The sequence below is a fragment of the Panulirus ornatus genome, chromosome 15, assembly GCF_036320965.1.
Source record: "Panulirus ornatus isolate Po-2019 chromosome 15, ASM3632096v1, whole genome shotgun sequence".
In the NCBI taxonomy this organism is placed as follows: Eukaryota; Metazoa; Arthropoda; class Malacostraca; order Decapoda; family Palinuridae; genus Panulirus; species Panulirus ornatus.
In genome coordinates this window covers 31655607-31669864 of record NC_092238.1, presented here as the reverse complement: position 1 = coordinate 31669864, position 14258 = coordinate 31655607, and the positions used below count along the sequence as shown (strand labels likewise).

Below are 14258 nucleotides of genomic sequence, written 5' to 3'. Positions count from 1 at the left end.
GTTAAGACTGAGGTGTGTGGGAGAAGCGTTGGGGGAGAAGTCATCCCAGCCGACATACGAAAGAAAGAAAGAAAGAAAAGAAGACAAAGAAGATGCAAACCAAAAATGATTCCTCGTGAGACACAGACCAGGGTCAACAGGCAAACTACAACCTCCTGCCGGACACTTGGCTGAGTAACCGCTCCCGACCGCTTCCTCGTCCTCCTCACCACGGTAGCAGCATGGTCGGCGAGTGACCAGAGGGGGGGGGGACACAACGACCTTCTGTAACGCTGTATGAATACATAGAATGAATGGCGGCCATCTGCAGCGCTGTTTACGGTCACGGCTCACTTGGCAACCGTCTGCAGGACGCGCTGTGACTCAGGCAGACGGGCGTCCCTCCGCATGAGCGGACAGGAGCGCCTGGGCGTGGGTGTGTCTTGTGCCGGACGCGTCCGTCCCCCAGGCCCGCCCGCCCGCGCCCCCTCCTCCTTCGCTGATTCCCATCTTAACGCTTGCTTACCCCCTGTCACTCGATGCTTCCAGCTCGCTCACCTCAAACCACCTCTACATGTCCCGGAGCTACTGCCGGAGCCGCCGTCGTATTCAACATGAACGGGTTGTCTGACCAACGGGGCGGACACTCGTCTATTCCCTTGATATCCAACGTCTCTCCGGGCGGCTGTTCTAGTTAGCGAGGGTGATGCAGTTAGGAGGCAATCCCCCGGCCGTGCAGAGGTTGATGGCGGACGCTTGGAGATGGATGACGCGAGATGCATGAGCCGGCGGGGTGTGAGAGGCAATAACCAGGCCGCTCCCGCATAACTAATGGTAAGCAGAGGGTAATGGAATGACTGGTGGGGGGTGGCCGGGATGGGAAGGCTGGGGAGGGAGCGTATTATCTCGCGACGGTCCCCTGTGGCAGTCCTGGGGGCGGCGCGGGGGAACTGAGAAGGGTGGTCGGGTCACAAATGGGGGAATGGTTGAGGAAGGCGGAGGGACGAGGCCACAGCTGTCAGATAAAATGTCGTTATCGGTGTCGTCTTTCGCGTGGAGCTGGTGACATGGTCGCTCTACCCAGGCGGCAGGCAGGTCCAGGGACGGTGGCACTGGTGAGGATGCGAGGTGAGGGCAATAGTACCAACCCTCCCTCACATCTCCATGTTTGCCTCAACAGGTCAACCAGAGATCAGGGGTACGGACACTCCATCCCCTGCAAGGCAACAGTTCTACAGCACACCACCATCCAGCCCGTTCTCACCTTCCCCCTCTTTGTGGAAATCATCGCTGCAGAGGACAACAGTTATTTCCAGTCTATCATGGTGGGCGACAGCTCTGACCCAGGAAAAAGCACGTCCTAGATAATTCTCTCTCTGTAGCGCCCTGCATGAGATCAAATACCTCCCTCAACGCCCAGATAGGTTCAACAATGTGGTGGAAAATTTCTATCATCATAAAAAGACTCCATCGAAACTAAAGACAATATATATGATCCTAATGATACGTTGCAACCATGCTAGATGAATGATCGCGATAACGTTACACCACCACCACACGTAAGCAAACAACAAACATTACTGCCACAAATATAAGAACAACTATATTAGCAACGATAGCAAACTACAATGATACTGTCATTAATGATGACGCAAACGATCTTAGGGATAAAAATAACGACAAACATCGTCATTACTACTACAATTACTGATCATAATATGGAGCAATGCGTCTTGAGGAGAGGGAGAGGGTGTGTGGATCAGGTATTTGCTTTGAACATGTGCGAGAAAATACTTGAAGAGCCTGACTGTCTGCGGCATTTCTGGATCTGGAGAAAACAAACTAAAGGATCGAGACAGAAGCCTTGTGGAAGATACCATGAACATATGGGGTTAATGGAAAGTTACTAAATTACTAAATGAATCTTTTTTTTTACTGTGAGAGTAAGGCATCTGCGTGAGTAGGAGGAGAGGAGGGTGAGTGGTTCCCGGTGAGGGCTGGGCTAGGATACATCATGAAGGACGTGTGATGTTACCGTGGCGGGTTAAGTGTCGATATAATGAAAGTCAGAGAGTCGCTCTGTGGAAATATGGCCGTTGTTCATTTGTTTCTGACGCTACATCCCTAAAGCGGGGGAGGGGAGAGAGAGACCCATTAGATAATCAACCCATTCAATTATCAGGATGAAATAAACGTCTTCAAGGTTTTTACGAGCATGGTACGCTTGGAAGAGTAGAGTCACCAGACATTCAGTTGGTGAGGGGGCGATGCGAGCCACTCAACACGGGACTCAACCACTGCCCTCCCGGGGCCACTGGTTGCTCCCGTGGTGCAGACGAGAGAGAGAGAGAGAGAGAGAGAGAGAGAGAGAGAGAGAGAGAGAGAGAGAGAGAGAGAGAGAGAGAGAGAGAGAGTATACATAATGCTTCACCAGAAGCGTCGAAAAAAAGGTTGTGTCTCAGCCGCCGGACACAGAGAGAGAGAGAGAGGGGGGCGGCTACCATCAATGCGCCTCATGTCATGATACAAATTAATTGCCAATTAGCCGTGTCAGTGGGGGCGGCCTGCCCGCTGCTGCTGCTGCAACACCTGCTGAAGAACCGGTTCCCCCGGGAGGTGGTCACAGAGGACAGTGCTGAGGGTCACATCCACCCACCTGCCTCCCACCTCCCTCCCTCACTAATGGTGGTTAGGGGGAGAGAAAAAACAAGGGGGATGGAGGGTCTTCTTACCCCTTACCTAAGGGTAGGAGATGGGGAAGGGTGCTGAGGGACGGGCTCCCTTCCCTTAAGGAGTAAAAGGGAGGGAAGTCATCGTTTTTCCCCCCTCAGCGTTCCTGTCGCGCCTCCGGCTGGGGTAATGAAGGAAGCGAGGCTGTTATGGTCCGGGTGGAACAACACCCCTCTCTCAGGTGAGGGGAGGGAGAGTGGCAGGTGAGGGGGAGAGTGGCAGGAGATGGGAGAGTGGCAGGTAAGGGGGAGAGCGTAGAGGGAGAAGGGAGAGCACGGCAAGTCAAGTGAGGCTGTACAGGCTGATGAGAATGGGAGAGGGAGGGAGAGAGAGAGAGAGAGAGAGAGAGAGAGAGAGAGAGAGAGAGAGAGAGAGAGAGAGAGAGAGAGAGAGAGAGAGGTCACAGTCAGGACCAACCGTCAGGCGTTACACTTGTTACAGTGAGGTTTGGTTACAGTGATTGGGGTCACAACGAGGAGGGGTGGGTGAGTCAGAGGGCCTTCACACATGGAGAGGTAACACATATCCTGATGGCCCCCGTGTTGATCTGTGTGCCTGGAAGGCTATGGAGGTAGTTGTCCAGCTCTTGATGAAATACCCAAGAGGGTCTCGGCTGCTCTCTCTCTCTCTCTCTCTCCTTCCCTACCTAGCCAAATAATTCACTGCCTTGACCTATGGCTCGCGTCTCCCTCCTCTCCACCACTTGTCAAGATGAGCCGTTGGGAAATACATGCCTCCCTCCCCAACCTCCGCCCGCCCGCACGCACGTCCTCTCGCTATATTCTTGTTGAAGCCAAGCCATGGGCGTGTTCGGAACACGTGCGGGTTTGGATCACCCCGAACTGCCTCCACTTAACATTTGACCTTTCCAGCGGAGGAGAGGTCATCTGTTCAGGGGGAGGAGCTAGCCTTGCAAAGTCATACGCCAGTTGCAACTTGACCTTTCGTAATCCACGCAGTCCAGTCAAAATTTATTACACTTAATCTGGAGCTTTTGGGATTAATCCAACTTAATCTTTGATGATAATACAAATAGATTATCACGAGGCTGAGTGTGGGATGAAAGAAGCCAACACCCAATCAACATTCCAGTTCTCAAGTTAATCAAGGAGACGTTCTCTGGTGAGGAAATGATGAGTACTGCAGACGAATATGTAGGTACGAGTACGTAAGTATATTCACACACGAGTACATAGAGATACACAGATATGCGAGTACATTTTCCTCCTCCATTCCCACTGATCACCAGTGCGGCTTCCGTGATGTTCTTATCTTATTTTCTGGTGATCTTCTGTGCCTCACCTCTGGTGTTTCTGACATTTGTCTTGGGTTCTCGACGTATCTAAACCATATTACAAGTTGAGGTTGGTCTTTGCTCAATTCATATCACCTGGCTTATTTTGCCTCTCTCTCTCTCTCTCTCTCTCTCTCTCTCTCTCTCTCTCTCTCTCTCTGTTCCCTAATGCTTTGTTTCCTCTCCAGCCGTTCCGTTGCAGTAGTCGAGGAAGCGACTGCTCCCTCCCTTCCCCTCTCAACCCTCAGGTTTCTGTCCTTTCGAAGACGACGACGACTCTTCTGCTCTCCAGTCGTGATATTTTTTTTCCCTCTCATCTCTTACTTTATTCCCTTTTACGACGGTGACGTCACCTTACACCATTCATCTCACCTTTCCTTGCGTCTTCACAGGAATACCAGTTCTTTTTTCTTGAGACTGAACCTAAATCATCTCAAAATCTGGACCTGTGCAGCATCTCTTGATTGGGGAAGCAGTAACCTGGTTAAATCCAGACAGGCGAGCTGCAATATCTCCCCATATCTCTTCCTAATATCAATCGTCTCGTTTTCAATCTCAAAACATCACAATTCAACCCCGATAACACCATAAACATGGCCGATATAACATCCTCCATTCTCTCCTTGAGACCCGACATGACCAACATCACAAAGTCTGCTCCCCAAACTCTGTGGGCATTATGTATGTGTGCTTTAAGAAGCTATTTCTTATTTACTAAGGTTTTCTTCGCCCCAGTATAGAGTGCTGGTTCTTCCTCCACCTCTCTCCATTAACTCTCCCGGCATCAACTCCCTTTCTGTCCGCCGCGATGTTGCTGTTTTCTCCCTATTCCTTCCATGTATCATTTCTGTCGTTGCTCTCGTGGGCTCTGTGCGTCTGTCCCACCGAGGACTGGACCTGTGATGCACGTGTGGCCGATGCTTCCCACAGTTTGTGTGTAGAGACCGTCCATACGAGGAGCGACCATTATGATACACTCACCTTTGCCTCTTCCTATAACCCATCCATCTTGAAGAGCCAGGCTCAGAAACACCTGAGGAGCTTTAGGTTAATTTCTTCATTCTTTTCCCCATATTCTCTTCATCCGAGATGGCCATGACCGGGGTCATGTTCTGACCAACCCATGTCGGTCATCATATACATGTAAGTATCAAGAGAGGCACTGATATACGTACATGACTGTGTACATGATCCAAGAGCTTGTGCAGGCATCCATCCATGTACGCACACATTCATGTCTGCCTGCGCAGAACACGACTACACGCGTAGCGCCTAAGGATGTTAAGAATAACATATGTAAGAGACTGAAGTAAATCTGAACTGATCCCAGTGTTATATGCTAGGTAATAACTCTCTTATTCTCTGCCACTGAGAGCAACTTGTGGAGCGAGCTGCTGGAAGGCCGGGATGGCGCCAAGATCAGGGAAGCAAGTCCTCCCTTAGGGGCGAGCTTCTCATACTCGGGTGAACGAGCAAAAATGGAGACAGGTTGGAGGGGGGTGGCGGCGTTGTTCCTCCTACGCAGCCTCTCACCGGGATGTTCTTCAGTCGTCCGCAAATAACAAGATATTTCGTAAAATTTAAGGTAGCGAAGGAGAGGGAGGGGGGGGGGGAGGGAGGAGGAGGAGGCTCTCTCTCTCTCCCAGACCTCCTGTAATATATTCATGGGCCTGGCGCTATCTTGCCGCTTCAGAATAGACCTTTTTTTTTAATTGGCTGGGTGAGGGACGGGGGCCTCCCTGGCCTTTGTACCAACGGGCCGACCATCACGCCCGGAAAACGGTCGGACGAAGTACAATGGTCTCGCGAGTCGATTTCGCAATACAAGGTACCAGGGTTCGAGTTCACTCTTCCCTCACTGACGCGTGCGGGCCGTTCCACACGTGTCGAGTGACCCGTCTCTCCCAGCCTGTCTCCTGGATCAGAATTTTAACATGTTAATTTTCGTTGTCACGGATACCAAGATTCGCCAAGTGCACGGTGCACAGAGGGAGGGAGGTGTACCGTCGACAGTGTGCGTTAGTTTGTGGCGCAAAGTACGAAGCGTAGCGTAGGGCCGTGCCACTGTGGCTGGTACCGGAGTGGGCCAAGAGCCTATGTTCGAAACACTGATTACATTTCAAATCTCATAGTTAGCATGGACGGGCGGGTATCAGCAGGAGGTAACGCCTCCCATGTTCGTAAGGCACCAACCTCCTGCTGTGTGTGTGTGTGTGGCTTATTTGTTCATGCCGTCTGTGCTGCAACTCTAACTACTTCATCCGTCATTTACGGCATCAACAATCTTCTAGGGGACTACATACCTTTACACTACTGTTGGTATCATGCATTTACAAGTATATCTTACATCCCAACACCTTGGATATGTCATGATACTCCTGTGCGGTGGTGGTATGGTCGCGCAACATACGGGTGTTGTGAGACAGGAAGCGAGCGAGGACCTCTCTCTCTCTCTCTCTCTCTCTCTCTCTCTCTCTCTCTCTCAGGAGTACCCGAGGCTCGCGAAGGGATCCAACTCCCCCCCCCCCCTCCCCGGAGGTTTGTGGGTAATACAACTCTCTATAGACCAACGTAGACACGACCTCCCTACCCACCTGACTACGAGAGAGAGAGAGAGAGAGAGAGAGAGAGAGAGAGAGAGAGAGAGAGAGAGAGAGACTGCAGTGAACATATTCACGAAAAATAATGGATACATGAGAATTATAGATAGAAAAATATCTTTTTCACTATTCTACAAAAAACTATTTGACATTTCATTTAACTATCACGTGTATGTGTGTATATATATATATATATATATATATATATATATATATATATATATATATATATATATACCAGAAAAAAAAATAAAACCTCGAAATCGGAGAATACTATCAATGGCCACTAATTGCTTCTTTGCTCTTTGGGTTTTCGCCTTTTTTTCTTTCAACCCGTGAAAAAGTATTTGGTTTCCGAGCTGAAAATCTATTTCTTTTACCTCTTTTCCGTCGTCCTCGTGAGTGCGACACAGCCTATATATCTCACACATTCTATAACAATATACATCTTTTCCTTTCATGTCTCATCTCTTTCTTTCTCCTCTTACCTCGGCATTCCCCAGTACTTGTGTGTGTGTGTGTGTGTGTGTGTGTGTGTGTGTGTGTGTGTGTGGGAGGAGGGGGGCTTTCTTTCATCTATTTTTCTCCCGTTACTGTCCGAGTCTGACCGTCTTCAGTCGTCTATCTCATTCCTCGTCATTCCTTTTGGAGGAGCAAAGCGGCAACCGCCTCTGCCACAGCGACTGTTTCCATACCAAACCACTGTTCTCTCTCTCTCTCTCTCTCTCTCTCTCTCTCTCTCTCTCTCTCTCTCTCTCTCTCCTTTCTTTACCGCTCTTCCTTTCCCACTCATCATCAACCTCTCTCTCTCTCTCTAAATCCTCAACTCATATATTCCTCATCTTTTCCCTTTTCCTCGACACCCTCCTCTTCCTCTCCCTCAATCACTGTACTGTCTTATCCCTTACCCCCACCTCTCTCTACCTCCCTCACCAGGCTCTCTTCAGCCCCAGTTTTTCTTCAGCGTCTCTTCCAGCACCTTTTGCTCAGCTCCTCTCCCTGTCCAGCTCCCAGCCTCTTTCCCTACCTCGCTCCCAGGCCCCCTTCTCCCGTAGTGCTGAGTGTGTGTGTGTGTGTGTGTGTGTGTGTGTCGCACCGCCGTGGGAACCTGGCAAGGATAATCAATCAACGAAAACAGTAATTATATTATCTGCTGGGGAGGGAATCCCCCACAGCTCGGGCGACAGATGTAGCACAAGAGGGAAAAAAACTCTTGATTCTGAACAATATCCAGAGAGAGAGAGAGAGAGAGAGAGAGAGAGAGAGAGAGAGAGAGAGAGAGAGAAACATACCTATGAGCTTGTAATAAGGTTACCCACCGAGAGGAACTATATATATATTTCCGCCTGTGTCTCGTCTTCTTCCATGGTGACCCACCTGACTGGTAACAACTCACCCAGCCTTCTTCCACAGCCAGTCTAACGGCCTGATATTCACAACAGGAGCAGGCAACGTTTTTCCAATTTTCAATCACGCAATTTGTAAAGATATATATTTTCTCCTGTATCGGTTTAACATCTTTTTTTCCAATAAGCTTTACCCCACTGCTTCAGATCAAGGGGGAAAACCCCCCCTCTGTAGTTTCAACAGTGTGTCTGTGGAGATGAGAATTCTTTTTTCCCTCCCCCCAAAGAGTCTCTTAAAAACTCGATCAAGTCAACGGGGACGTGTCGTCATATAAGGTGGAGATAAGAGGTTGTGTTCTTTGAAATTTTTTTTTCATCATTTGGTTTGTTACACCTTCCTAGTATCAACAGATTTTCTTTTCCCCATTTTTCTAGACTCTCTTTGCAATTGCTATGGTCTTTTCTGATCGTCAGCACACAAGCCAATCGTCTATGGACTTGCCACATGATAGACACCTCACTTTTCTAACACCCCGAGATAATGAACGGTCTAATGGAAACGCCTGTCATTTCACAAACACAAGAAAACAACGGACTTACGAACGCAACTTTGAGAGAGAGGAAAAAAAAGTGTGGATTTATCCACACACCTTCCTGGAACTTGAAAAAAGTCTATGGGTTCACACCCCCACGTGTGTCACTCGTTTGAGGAAAAAACCTTCTCTTTCACCAACCCAAAGTTTACCAACACACGTAAAAGCCTACTGACTTAATGTCTTGTTAGTAAACCAGTCCATGTACTTACCAACCAACCATTCTACTAATATGACAGAGGGGTTCTTGGACATACTAACACACACACACACACACATCGATAAGACACAGAGTTGACAGATCTATCTAGCCACTCTCTTCGTATCTACACTGCTACTAAAAAAATTATTGAAGGCATTTAAAAAAAAAAAAATCCAAATTCCACGAATATAAAAACGTTGTTAAGACTTACCTCTCCTTATCTTATTAAAGTGCAAAATGATTTCACTACTCGCTAACCAATAATAATTAATTAACATAAAAAAGTCTACCACTTTACCCACTCAATTTCACGGCCAAGATGAAAAACCTACTAACGTATCAGTCCACAATATAATGACGTAACGTAAAGCTTGAAGCCACGGTGGGCTCTCCGTCCTTCGCTGCAGAATTTCTACTGACTGACTGATTGCTGACGTGGGAGACTTTTCTTTCGGGTCATCAGCTTTCTCTGGCATAATTTTCTGATTTCATTTTTAGATGTTTAGTAACGAACACGTCCCTGTAATTCGTCTGAATGCGCCTCTGAATGTTGCTATTTCCTTTTTTTTTTTTTTCGGTTGTTTAATTCAAAAAAACGTTTTGAATATATACGCATTTACTTCCCACGTCGGTCGAATAATGCTCTCCATGAGCGATCATTGTTAGGATGGTGGGTTTCTGTTAGAAACCACTGAATTGCGATCATTGTCAGGATGGAGTTCTGTTAGAAACCACGGACTCGAACCGCTACTTCTGTCTCTCTCTCTATCTGTCTGTCTGTCTGTCTGTCTGTCTGTCTCTCTCTCTCTCTCCTCTCTCTCTCTCTCTCTCTCTCTCTCTCTCTCTCTCTCTCTCTCTCTCTCTCTCAACGCCCACGCATTAGTATGGTCAGGTACGAGAAGACGGTGATATTTTAGGGTAGGTCTCCCCCTCATTTACGTGGTGGTGGTGACACATTAGGTCAGTCCCCCCCTCAACCCACACACACACACACACACACACACACACACACACACACACAGTTATGTGGTCATATGCTCAGAATTCCTGTCTATGTTGCAGCATTAGATGTCATGCGTCGAGACGGATGCTAGGAACAGACGGAGACGGGGACAGACAGGAGACAGGGAGAGGAAGGAAGGAAGCAAGGAAGAGCGTGACGAGATAAGAGGTGAGCGGAGGACGTGAGAGAGAGATAATGAGAGAGGCTGACGAATCTGGAAACAAGAGAAGAGGGGTTAAACAACACAGATAATGTAAGGGAAGAGTAGTGAGAAAATGGTGGAATGTGAACTGGACATGGAGGATTGTAGGAAAAGAAGAAGGAAGAAGTCTTCGAAAAAAAAAAGGGAAGGCGCGTTAAGAATTATAACGAAGAGAACGGGATAAATGAAAGACTTCTGGAGGGAAGAGTGTCGGAAAACGGAGATTGGTAACACGATACTAGAAGAATAAGATGATGAAGAACATCGTGATCATGATGAGGTTAATACGAGACAGGGAAGGAGAGGAGAGAAACTAAAAAAAAAGATGCTTATATTGACACATACGAGAACTATGATATCAGGTAAGGGAAATCAAATGTTAAAGATAATGAGACGATGATGATGATGATGCAAAGAAGCGACGTGTTTACGGCTGTAGAAGATGGGAGGAAGAGGAGAGGGATTGGTGTGCAGGTGACCAGATAACAAAGGGACAGCGACTATGATGAGGGTGAAGTTGTGACACAAAGGGAAAGACGGGGAAAAAGGAGGGAAAGGCGCGTGCATGGGAAAGATAACACGCCGGAAGAAAGGGAGGGAGTCGACAAGAATGATGTACTTCTAAAGTAGAAGGAAACTGAAGGCGGAGTGGAGGGAAGCCATATACATACATACAACACCAACGAAGGGGGGTAGAGAGAGAGAGAGAGAGAGAGAGAGAGAGAGAGAGAGAGAGAGAGAGAGAGAGAGAGAGAGAGAGAGAGGGGGGGGGGGGGAGAGAGAGAGAGAGAGAGAGAGAGAGAGAGAGAGAGAGAGAGAGAGAGAGAGAGAGAGAGAGAGAGAGAGAGAGAGAGGCGGTAGGAGATGATGACTGGATCTCGAGGAAAAGTTTGCAGTATGTACCTAAGGGATGGATGTGACGGGGTGGAGGAGGAGGAGGAAAGATACTGATGGATGAAGGGAAGTTGGAAGAAGGAAAGGAAGAAAAATGGTTTCTCCTCCACCCCCATCCCCTAAAAAAAAGCCAATAAGTTAGGCAAGGGGAAGAGTCGGACATGATAATGTAAGCGACCTTAGGAGGGGACGGCTCAGACCTGCCACTGGTAACGTACAAGAAAAGTCGGCAAGTCTGATTCAAACTTCTCTCTCTCTCTCTTTAATGTTTTATCCGTGGAAAGAGTAAGTCAGTAAGAGGAGGAGGAAGAGTAAGAGGAGGAGGAAGAGTAAGAGGAGGAGCTAGAGTAAAAAGAGGAGGAGGAGGAGGAGCAAGAGTAAGAGGAGGAGAAAGAGTAAGAGGAAGAGCCAGAATGAGAGTAAAATAAAGAGGTACAGGTAAGCTACTTCTTTTGCCTTTCGCTTAAAGAACATTTTAGTACGTTCTTGGAATTCTGGGATACAGGGACCACTGGAAGACGGGAATACAGGGACCACTGGAAGACTGGGGTACAGGGACCACTGGAAGACTGGGGTACAGGGACCACTAGAAGACTGGGGAACAGGGACCACTGGAAGACGGGGATACAGGGACCATTGGGAGACTGGGGTACAGGGACCATTGGGAGACTGGGGTACAGGGACCACTGGAAGACTAGGGTACAGGGACCACTGGAAGACTTGGGTACAGGGACCACTGGAAGACTGGGGTACAGAGACCACTGGAAGACTGGGGTACAGGGACCACTGGAAGACTTGGGCACATGGACTACAAGAAGACTGGGGTACAGGAATGACTGGTAGATTGTCTTAAAGGAACCACTGGAAGACTGAGGCACAGAAACCACTGGAAGACTGAGACACTGGAACCACTGGAAGACTGGGGTAGTGGAACCAGTGTAGGGGGTCCGAACTATAAGGACCAAATGACTCCCCTAACGAAAGGAACTTACAAACTCGGGGACATAAGAACCACTAAGACAATTACAAACGATGGGAAAAACAACTTAAAGGTCATAGACCGTTTCAGTTCACAGACAGTGCTGTGAGGCAGTTCTCTCTAGTGACACTGCAAACCAGGAAGTGATTCGTGATTACTGAAATACAGAACCGCTGGCTCAGGTACAGTTACAGCAACAGGTACAGTTGACCTTATGTGGCACTCAAATCAAGCGTTTCTGTAAGTTGTGGAAAACTACGGTGATTAATTGACATATTGTTAGACTTCGAATGAAGTGTTGTCTATGGAAATATGACACATTATTTACATGATTTTCTTTTTACTTACAAATGTCAGCTGCTAACAAGGTGCAAGAATGCGAAAGTAACAGATATCAAAATGGCCGACCAGTACTTTGCTCCGTTCCAAAGTCTGATCAATTCCATCGGTAAATACCAGCGTTTGACTAGTGATAAGACGAACAAGACCGTACCTGCGCTACGGTGTGACCAATTGCACCATTACGACAACAATTCTGTGACGTCATTAACTGAAGCCCTTCCGCTGATTGGTTGACAGAGACGGGCCCCACTAAGAAAGACTCAGTTTAATTGGTTTATGATGCGAGCGGCATCAAGAATGGCTCGGGTCTGATTGGCTGGGCCAGCGACGCTAGGCCGGAAGAAAGACTTGGTTCGAGTGGTTTTGCCGAGCAGCGTTCCAGTCTGGGACCACCTGATTGGTTTACAAACGATGGTGACATCAAAAGGAGCTGTGGAACCATTCCAGGAACTGTGGCAGCAGACTCGGGTCTGAGGACTTCATCATGAAGACACCGCTGCCATGAGAGAGACGCGGATTTGACGGGTTAACAAGAACAAGGGGGCACCAAACTGCGATGTTAATGAAGAAACATTCTCATGGGTCCTTAAACGCCTTATTGTACTCAGGTTCGTTGGCCGGGGTTGTAATGTCTGATGCAATCAATACTTTTCTCATATTTTTTCCCCCTCAGAAACTTATATACGAGTCTTCTAGCGGGAAGTATTGATCTGGAAGGGGGAAGGTGACAGCTGGGGATACTTAAGAGCTCAGTTTATACTTAACTCATTTTACGAGACTGCTAAACAGTAGCGGGCTCCGGTTTTTTAAGGGGGTGGGGTGGGGCATCTGCCTTACCCCCGGAAGTACCCCAGGCGACAGGCCAGAGTAACGTAACAACCTATGGGGCAGTTGGCGTCGTTCATCAGTCCCGCCAAACCTGACACAAGTCGCAGAAATCGCGTACAATGTTCAACCTTCTACAGTTCACCTCCTCTCACCGAAGCCCTCCCCACCCACTCTCACTAAGGGACTCCCCACCCACTCTCAACGATGGACTCCACACCCACTCTCACTGAAGGACTCCCCACCCACTCTCACCGATGGACTCCAAGCCCACTCTCACTGAAGGACTCCCTACCCACCCTCACTGAAGGACTCCCCACCCACTCTCACTGAGGGACTCCCAACCCACTCTCACCGATGGACTCCACGCCCACTCTCACTGAGGGACTCCCCACCCACTCTCATCGAAGCCTACCCCACCCTAAAGGGTCACTAAACAACACTCTACGCTGTAACCCTTATACATAAAATCTTTTTTTTTACAGGAAACAATCATAAAATCATGCTCTAAGTGCGTGTACGTTGACCTCCAAGTTACCAAACACTCTGTAACTTACCCAAGCTCCATGCTGAGGTGGCGCGTCCCTCACCTTCCCCCAACACACGCCCGCCCTTGCTGCACTCATCGTACGACCGCTGGATCCCTGACCGTCGAGTGTCGTGGCCGTCCACCACCGCCACCTTCCCTCTCAGACGAACCTTGATGAATATGACGCCTCATTTCACTGCCTACAGTCACTAATACTCGTCTCACTTGCATCACTAACTCCGTATCTCTTCAGGTTGTGTTTATACTCGTCTCACTCGCACTAATAACTCCATATCTCTTCGGGTTGTGGTTGAAACCGCTGGTTTCTCACCGCCGCCGATATCCCCCATCACACACACACACTGAAGCAGACGACAGATGTAAACAAATGCCACGTTGTAGGTCGACAACGACAGTTAACACAATTATCTTAAGTGTAATTTAAGATACACCACAGAAAAATGAGAAAATGAATTATGAGAATATCTCTTTACAGTATTCTTAAGGCTTTTGTGAGTGTACGTGCTTAGACTACTGATGTTATCAATCAAAACCCTACCCGCGTTATGTTTACCAACAGGGTATGTAACGGCTGCTGTCATTGGCTGCTTTTACGCCTTTGTGTCTACGTCATAAGTTGGGGTATTTGTTCTGCAGGATTAGAGTGACTGCTGCATACTCAGTCATAGTATCTTAGTAACATAAGAAGTTGCTATTTAAGCTCCTGTGCTCGACGACAC

General features: G+C 48.2%; 1 protein-coding gene across 2 annotated transcripts in view; it reads right to left on the bottom strand.

The window, feature by feature from the left end:
• LOC139753819 (sialin-like) overlaps nucleotides 1-13877 on the bottom strand; it is a 75483-nt gene extending 61606 nt beyond the window's left edge. Inside the window, exon 1 of one of the 2 annotated variants that reach the window (XM_071670722.1) lies at nucleotides 13547-13877. In XM_071670722.1, the coding sequence (XP_071526823.1) occupies nucleotides 13547-13615 (69 nt within the window). In that variant the 5' untranslated portion in view covers nucleotides 13616-13877. The remainder of the gene's footprint in view (nucleotides 1-13546) is intronic. The other variant, XM_071670721.1, reaches the window with a different exon arrangement.
• Between the last annotated feature and the right edge of the window lie 381 nt (nucleotides 13878-14258).